This window comes from Galeopterus variegatus, unplaced genomic scaffold (assembly GCF_000696425.1).
Source record: "Galeopterus variegatus unplaced genomic scaffold, G_variegatus-3.0.2 Scaffold679, whole genome shotgun sequence".
Taxonomy (NCBI): Eukaryota; Metazoa; Chordata; class Mammalia; order Dermoptera; family Cynocephalidae; genus Galeopterus; species Galeopterus variegatus.
This window is the reverse complement of record NW_007726790.1, coordinates 721,175-730,405: the sequence shown is the minus strand read 5'-3', so window position 1 is coordinate 730,405 and position 9,231 is coordinate 721,175. Positions and strand designations below refer to the sequence as shown.

Genomic DNA, 9,231 nt, shown 5'->3' with positions numbered 1-9,231 from the left:
ATACTCCACATCTCCCCCATTTTATTTATTTAAAAGAAAAAGCAAAAACTATAGGTCAGGTTTTTACAGTTAAGACAAAGCATTTTGCTAAAGCAAAGTTAGTATCATTTAGCATGGCAAGTCCTTTTAATTTACTTCAGGTGAGGAATGATGATATCTCCCAGAGCTGTTGAACCGGGCATCATTCCAGGTGCTGTGAATTGAAGTGTAATTAGCAGTTGTTGAAACTCCGGAATGGGATTCTGCTCCATATAATAATTGATTGAGTCCAGAGAGTTTGTCAGTGTTCACCTGTCCAGGACATTACTGTTTTTAAAACATCTAGTCTTTTGTACAATTTTTTGGTTGATTATAAATCTTTTGTTTAAGTACAGGATGTCTCATCCAAGTTACAAACAACCTCTTTAAGGCTGAAAAAGTTTAGAGAACGGCTTTTGTAGAGAAGATGTTATTTCCCCCTTAATGATAAAGGCATTCCTCATAAAAGCACTGATGATCAATATCTTGATTGAAAAGGTCTTACTTTTTTTGTATAGATATCTCCATGCTGGGAAAGCTGATTTTGAGGTTGTCTGGTCCTATGTCAGGGGGAAAGATGAAGCAGCAAGATGAAGCAGCAGTTAGGCCAAATTAGGGCAACATGAAAGAGGGGTCAGCACCTTAGAAGTGAGACATGCAAGATGCAAGAATGAATTAGTCAATAAAAGAAGTAGAGTTTTAGGCTAGTTGATTTATCTTACTGTCTTTTCACACAGAAGAAAGTATAAGAAAGAAAAAAATCTGATCACACCTCATTTGGTCCAATGTGGTCCTCCTGAGTCCTCAGCCCTGTGGTCTTGTATTAAAGGTACTAGGTCTGTAACGTACATCTCAGATGGCTCCTGCCTTTTACAATCACACAAATTCCAAGGATGTGTGGTATGTCCTGACTGGAATTCCAGGACTGGAAGACTTGCATGCCTGGATCTCCATCCCTATCTGTTCTATGTACATTGTGGCTGTTGTGGGCAATATCTTCCTGATCTTCCTGATCGTGACTGAGCTCAGTCTCCATGAGCCCATGCATCTCTTCCTTTCCATGCTTGCCTCTGCAGATGTCCTTCTCTCCACAGCCACAGCCCCCAAGATGCTGGCCATCTTCTGGTTCCGTTTCACGAGTATATCCTTTGATAGCTGTGTGTCTCAGATGTTCTTCATTCATTTCATCTTTGTGGCAGAATCTGCTATTCTCCTGGCCATGGCATTCGACCGCTATGTGGCCATCTGTCATCCACTGAGATATACCACCATCCTCACCACCTCGGTCATTTGGAAGACTGGCATAGCAGCTGTGGTCAGGAGCTTTTTCATTTGCTGTCCATTCATCTTCCTGGTACACCGACTTACATATTGTGGAAGAAACATCATTCCCCATTCCTACTGTGAGCACATGGGCATTGCCAGATTGGCATGTGACAATATCAGTGTAAACATCATTTATGGCCTAACAGTGGCCCTTCTCTCTACAGGATTGGACATAGCATTCATCATTATATCCTACACAATGATCCTTTTCACAGTGTTTCAGATTCCTTCCTGGGCTGCCAGATTCAAGGCCCTCAACACATGCGGCTCCCACATCTGTGTCATGCTTCTGTTCTACACCCCAGCATTCTTTTCATTTTTTGCCCACCGCTTTGGAGGTAAAACTGTCCCTCTCCACATCCACATCCTAGTGGCCAACCTCTATGTGGTGGTGCCCCCTATGCTCAACCCCATTATTTATGGGGTAAAGACCAAACAAATTCAAGATCGAATGATTTTGCTCTTCTCCTCCATCCGTGTCTGTTGCTAAAATGAAGAATAATATTGGATATTTCTGAATAAAACACATACACACATCTTCTCTCTCTCTCTGTTTCAGTGAGGAATAGGAATAAATGAAATCCATAAAAGCATATCAAACACACTTTAAAGGTTAGTATTTTTTTTTTTTAAGTTTTATTTTATTTCTTTCACGGGACACATGTGATGTTTCAATACATGTATGCACTGTGAAATGATCAAATCAGGCTAATTAGCATACCATCATCTCAAATATTTATCATTTCTTATCAGCTAAGGAGGAAATATTAAATTTTTTTATTCTCCCCTTTTAGCAGTGTTAAAATAAAGTAGACAAAACATTATTATTAATGGTAAGTAACTGAGCTTTTTTATAGTCAGCCTAAAATTTTTCTGAAATGTAAAACACTCCCACTGTAATCTTTGAATACTTGGACCAATAACAAGAAATCATCATATTACAATGTAGTTATATTTGTTGACACCTATTTCTTAAATTAAAATATTATTTCTAAAATTATATATTTATTGAACCACTATCTCACAACATGTGTTTTATGGATTAGGCACATACTACATATATATTGAATGAATGGATAACACTTAATGAAAAAAAATTATAATCAACATTAAATTAATCTACATGAGACCTCTTGGAAAAATATAAGGCTGATTTTTCTTTCTACATATTAAGGATTTGATGTTCAAATCATCAATGGAGCATCCTGGTTGTAACAGAGGCTTCACAGAAGAAGTAAATTTCTGAAAAGTTCCATACCCAAGCAAATAAAGTAAAATAATAAAAAAAAAACCTAAAAAAAATCTAGTAGGAAATTAAGTAGGATATTTACATAGAAATTTACATAAAAGTAAGACTATAATCACATCAAATCTATGAACTTGTCTCCAGACTATACCTTAATTTCTTTATACCAATAAACATTTTTACCATGTCTCCTTAAGGGACTTCCATAATTCCATGAGAATGTAAAAAAAAAATGACCTGCTTTACTCTTAAAAAATAACCAAAAAATAAAGGTTGAGTAATTTGAGGTGCTCTCTTGAATATTTGCAACCTTTTCGTAGTTAGTTTTTGGTTTCTGTTTCCCTGTAGAAATACGAGTGTGTGTGTGTGTGTGTGTGTGTGTGTGTGTGTGTGTGTGTGTGTGTGTGTGAGAGAGAGAGAGAGAGAGAGAGATCATATATTTATCATATTTATGTATGTATATGTATGCATATATGAATGTATATATACATACACACACACTTATTTATCTACATACACACACATATTTTTCCACCAAAAAATAAGAAACCCATGGGCTTTTCTGTGTCCTTTCCATTGTTGGGCAGGGAGAAGACATGCAAAATCTGTATTTACTCATACTATGCTAAATATTTAAACACTATTTTTATTTATCTTCAAATTAGTTGAATTTCACACCATGTTTGTTTAACTTCAAAGTAGTCAGACTTTTGTTTGTTTTCTTCTACTGTGCTTTGGGCATTCTGCTGTAAAATTTATACTTAGTGCTTTATTTCTCCATCACAATAATACCCTCAGATTATTTATACTTAAATGCAGGTAGCAATATCTACCTTTTACAGGTGAGAGAGCTGCTGGTCAGAATGGTAGGGTAAATTTTTCAGGTTCGTGGAGAAGATGTCATTCTTAAACATTCTTAAACCAGGTCTGTACCTTGTAAATACCAATATTTTTAGCTGGGATACAATGCTGCCTGGTAAAAGAAACAGAATTCATTTTACAACTGGTAGCTCCAGGACTAGTGTATGCCAAAGCAAGAAAGGCATACTGCTGGGCTCCATCAGTTCTCTTACCCCACATATCAAAACCTCTTCTTCCAGTCAGATAGAAATCAATTTCCAAAATCTTATTGACTGTATGTTTTAAATTTACCACATTTCCCTTTTAAATCTCCAGTCGTTATTTATTTGTCTAATTCTATCTACATGCATAAGCAAATCTAAAAGTAGAAGCTTTGTTGCAATGATTGAATTTTGTAATTTATGTTTAACACTTTTATCTACTTTTTTTGGTTTGATAGATTATTGCACAAACTATAAACACAGAGGACTTTTCTGCTTGTTTGTGTCATGAATAAAGAAAAGTATAGTTGAGTGTAAAGACACAGCAAAAGATGGTGTAGTGATGAAAACAAATACGAGGTTTCTTCAAAAAGTTCATGGAAAGAGTCATATTATATTTCAATTCTATTTTTCCACAAATGTTGCTTTTCCCCTTACAGATTTGTGACCCTTCTTCCCCTGAGTGACGGAGCCGCAAAGGATTACTCAAAGCCCATCTCTTCTGAGGAGTGAGAAGCCCCAAAGTGGTTAATCTCCTGGAATTCTCAAGAGCGAGACATTCTTTCCATCTGGGAAATTAACCATGAATTGGGGTTCTCTTCCTGCATTTATTCTCCAGACCAGGAAGTTACAGGAAGAGAACATAGGTGGGGTTATAGTTTAACAATATTAGCTGGTAACATTTAGTAAAACAAGCAAAATGACATCCCCTAAGGCAATTTAAGTGATCCACCCACAAAAGCCTGATTTTAGGAAACATTTCTTCTCCCTAGAACAGTTTCCAAGTATCTTTACATATCAATCAGTAACTTGTCTGTCTTTGAACCAGCAGCCCTGCTGTGTTACAATTCTTTATGTTAGAGGAGAGACTGTATAGCCTGGGGAAAATTTCCTGTTTTTTGCAAGGTGAACATTTTATATGTACTTTTAAGAAGTTAGACAAAACCTGAAAGTACAAGAAACTAGGCCTGTGAAATATATTTGCTTTATAGTATACTCCACACACAAACTTTTTGAAGTACCCTTGTAGAAGACTAGATCATTGTCATGGGAACTAAAGCAAAGGTAGCAGGAGAATACAGAAACGGTCTTGGTTTCTCACTGGCATATTAATGAGAGGGATGTTCTATTATTTCCTAAAAGCACTCTGAAAATAACCTCCCAGGATTAGCAAGCTGAAAAACTCAGCGTTTCCACATATGAGGATGTGATTTCAAGGAAAAAGACCCACAAGACAGTTGCATTATATCCTGAGTATAGCAATTTTTCCCAATCAATCAGCTAAGCTACTGGAGGGTAAATTCAGAATTTATCATGATATTTTCTTTAATCTTGTGGTAATATTATTCATTGTCAGGCCTCTCACATAAATTCTAATGGCCCACAGGTCATACATCTGCTATGAATGTGGAGTATTTCTTTGTAAGTGCTCAAAGAATTTGAGCTTTTAGAAGAAATTCTCCTTATGACATTATAGGAAGACAAGAAAGAAAATGATAAAGGTGGGGGGTAGGAGTTGTTTAAATAGTATTGGGATATTTCTATCACACATATTAGGATTTGAAAGGCATTAAAAAGGCAATTTCCCTGGGAGCTTGAGCAGCAGGCTTGAATTTCAGCATTACTTGTATGTATTACACTTTAGGTTGAACAGCAATATCTTCCTTTTTTGAAAAATGGCAAGCATGAGTATTCATGACTCTTTCAGGGTCAGGAGCATGGACGGATGGCCAATCCTGGATATTCAAGGGAAAAAGACAGGGCTGGTTTTAGCTTCAAGAGGGAAAAATGACAGTTTTGTTTCAGTTGGAGTTGTGGACTGAGACATAGGATGCTACATGCCCAGGAAGTTAGCATATATGATGCGTAAAACTTTAGGCAATACAAAATGTAAGGGTACCTTAAAATTGTTACAGTTTGCCAATAAAGATGTCCTAGCAGGTTCTAGATGGCTCTCACATTAACCCATCCATTTATTTATTTATTCAATAAACATTTCTTGAACATCATCTGGCAGACATTTTTTTTTAATGCCGAGGTTATAGATGCAACAAGAAATGCTCTTTGAATTCAAGATCTAATAATGAAGATACACATATAGGGAAATGAATGCATTAAGGATTTTTTGTTTTTTTGAAACGAGTATGCCCAATATGAGTGAAGAATCAAAGGATGAATGTCAGGGCTTTAAAGAGAACTTTTCTTTTTTTCTATTTATTTATTTTTTTAGAATAGTTTTATTTTTTAATTTAATTTATGTTTTTCATTGTACATGTTTATGGGGTACAGTTTGTTGATTCACTGTATATATTGTATAATGAGGACTTTCCATGTCCTATTCTGTCCTTTGATCATTAAACCTTTAGGTAGTTAAAAATGGACCAAAAAATGACAGAACACCACACAATTTGGAAATAGTTTCTGACATGGCTTAGGAAAAACTGACACGCTCTTCCAGATAGAATTAACCAAACCAAAACGAAAAACTACTAGGGTGCTAAGAGATTGATAAAGTGCAAAAAGTATGTCATATGAGTGAGACATGAGGTAATTGTTATTAGATATGGGACTCAGAGATGCAAAGGATACGACACCTAGGTGAAAGAATTGCAGCTTCTCACTAGAGACAGATTAAGAGAGACTGCATAGTCGGAGAAAGAAAACTTCTTCCATGTGGTTTTTGCTCAGCTCTAAATGGCCTCAGACATGATAAAACTGTGATGTAAAGCAGAGAGAATTAAGAAAAGAGGTCCAAAGCTGTGAAGAATGGTAACAACACAAGGACGCTCAAGATAGATGAAAACTACTGCAGAATAGTGTAGCATAATTGAGGTCTTAGCTAATATAGATCAAACAGAAAAGGTAGAGGGATTGGGGGGAAAAGGACAATTCTGGAATCTGGAATGTATTATTTATTTATTTATTGCAGATGATATTCTCAATTAACTATAAAGCACAAGATCAACAGAGTTTCACAGGGGCGACATAAAAATAATGTTTTACAAAGCAACAAAAACTGATGGGAAACTAAAATAAAATAGAAATAAGGTTAAATTCAAAATGGCAACAAAATATATTAATACCTATAATAAATGTAGTTGTTCATCCTTTATTCTAATGATAATGATTATCTCCAAAATGATCTATAAATTCAATGCAATCACACTCAAAATACTAATTTGTTTTATTGTGTTTTGCCTGTTGATTTTTTTTCAATTTTTTTATTGTGGTAAAATATATTTAATATAATATATAATATAATATTTCATATATGTAATAAGATTCAACTTATTAACCATTTTCATGTACAATTCAGTAACATTAATTATATTCACAATGTTGTGGCATCATCCCCAATATCTAATTCCCAGACTTTTTTATCACCCTGAGCAGAAACTTCATACCTTTCAAGAAATAACTCTCCAATCCCCTGGTAGTCTCTAATCTACTTTCTGTTTCTATGAATCTTCCCTATTTTAGATGATTCATATACATGGAATCATACAATATCTGTTGCTTTGTGTCTGGCTTGTTTCAATAAATGTAATGTTTTCAAAGCTCATCCATGTTTTAGCGTGCACTCACACTTCAGTCCCTTTTATGGCTTCATAATATTCCATTATATGGGTATACCTCATTTTTTTTATTCATTCATCTGTTAATGTACATGTTAGTTGTTTCCACCTTTTGGCTATTGTAGGTAATGCTTTGATGAGCAGTTGAATGCAGGTATCTGCTTGAATCCCTGTTTATGATGTTTTTTGTGTCTGTTTACAATGCTTTTTCTGTGTATACCTAGGAGTGGTATTGCTGGGTCATATGGTAATTCTATAGTTAAATTTTTGAGGAAGTGTCAAACTATTTTCCACAGAGGTTGCACCATTATACTTTCCCACCAGCAGTGTATGAGGGCTCCAATTTTTCCTCATCCTTGCCAAGACTTGTTAGTTTTTATTTTGTTTTTTTTTATTTTGAGTTACAGACATCCCAGTAGGTATGAAGTCATATCTCATTGTGGCTTTGATTTGCATTTTCTGTGCCAAGGGTCATTTTTAAATCTTATTTGAGGAAATGACCATTCAAGTCATTTTCCCGTTTTTAAATTGGGTCGTTTTTCTTTCTCTTTTTCACTTGTAGGAGTTCTTTGTATATTCTAGGTACTAATCCTTATCAAATATATGATTTGCAAATATTTTCTCCCATTCTGTAGGCTGTCTTTTTATTCTCTTGATAATGTTCTTTGTTGCATAAAAATTTTTAACTTTGAGGAAGTCCAATTAACCTATTTTCTCTTTTGTTACTCATGCTTTTCATGTAATCTCTAAGAATCTATTGTCAAATAGATGTTCATGAAGATTTATCCATAAGTCTTCTTCTAAGAGTTTCATGGTTTTAGCTCTTATACTTAGGCCATTGATCCATTTTATGCCTTCCAGCTTTTAATGTTTATTTGAAAGAATAAATATGGAAAAATTAGCATGACAATTCAAAAGTGTAACTTGACCAATTAGACAAGAATTTATATATTATAAAAATGGGGTAATAGCAGTTTAGAAATGGCAAAAAAAAAAAAAAAACACTTAGAGAATTTTGGTTACTAGAGGCTAGGAAGGGGAGAAGAGAAGGGGAAAAGGGGCAAGGTGTGTTATAGACACAAAATTACAGCTAGATAGGAAACATGATTTCTAGTGGTCTGCAGTAGTGCTAGGCATCAATAATTAACAATAATTTATTGTGTGTTCTCAAATGGCTAGAAAAGAGGAGCTCAAGTGTTCTCTTCATAAAGACATTATAATTTTTTGTGATGATGAACATGCTATTACCCTTATTTGATTATCACACATTGTACATACATGTACTGAAATATAACTCTATACCCCACAAATATGTACAATCTGATGTGTCAATTAAAAAATATTTTTTAAGTAAAAAAATTTTAAAAAGACACTTAGAGCTAAGAGCAGACTAGAGACTCAAGAAATAGAACTATATTTATATGATAATTTAAAAGAAAATATACATAGTCCCTCAAAATGGTCAGGAAAAGACCAGATGACCATTTAATACAAGGTATTGAAAAAAATGCTTATATATTTGAGAATAATTAAATAAAACCCTTAATCACCCAAGTTTCCAAAACAAATTGTAGATGAAATCAAGGCACTCTCTTTCTATAACACTATTACTATTTCTCTTTATCACTATCACTATCTCTATCTCTCATTATCACTATGTATATCACCCTCTATCAGCACTTCTATCTTTAGATATAGCTCCATATCAGTGTCTACCTATTTTTTACTTTGTGTATGAAATAGCTTCCTAAGAATGAAAAGTTTCTTATAAAGCAAAAATGTTAAGTTGACTACATAAAAGTTATGTATGACAAATAATTTTATATGACAAAATTAACACAGAAGAGGCAGGAGAAATATATGTGAAATATGAACTCACATTTTACATTTAAATTATTATTAATGATTTTGTAAAATTATTAATTTATTTTATATTTTCCTTCGTCTTTCATTGGAATGTTCTTATGTATAGTCCCTGGCATGCCTGCCAGTGGAAATCATTCCC

At 34.2% G+C, this 9,231-nt stretch overlaps 1 protein-coding gene across 1 annotated transcript; it reads left to right on the top strand.

The window, feature by feature from the left end:
- Positions 1–874: 874 nt before the first annotated feature.
- On the top strand, positions 875–1,834 carry LOC103589371 (olfactory receptor 52Z1-like). Its single transcript, XM_008571325.1, has one exon. The coding sequence runs from the start codon at positions 875–877 to the stop codon at positions 1,832–1,834; it is 960 nt and encodes a 319-aa protein (XP_008569547.1).
- The last annotated feature ends 7,397 nt before the right edge of the window (positions 1,835–9,231 follow it).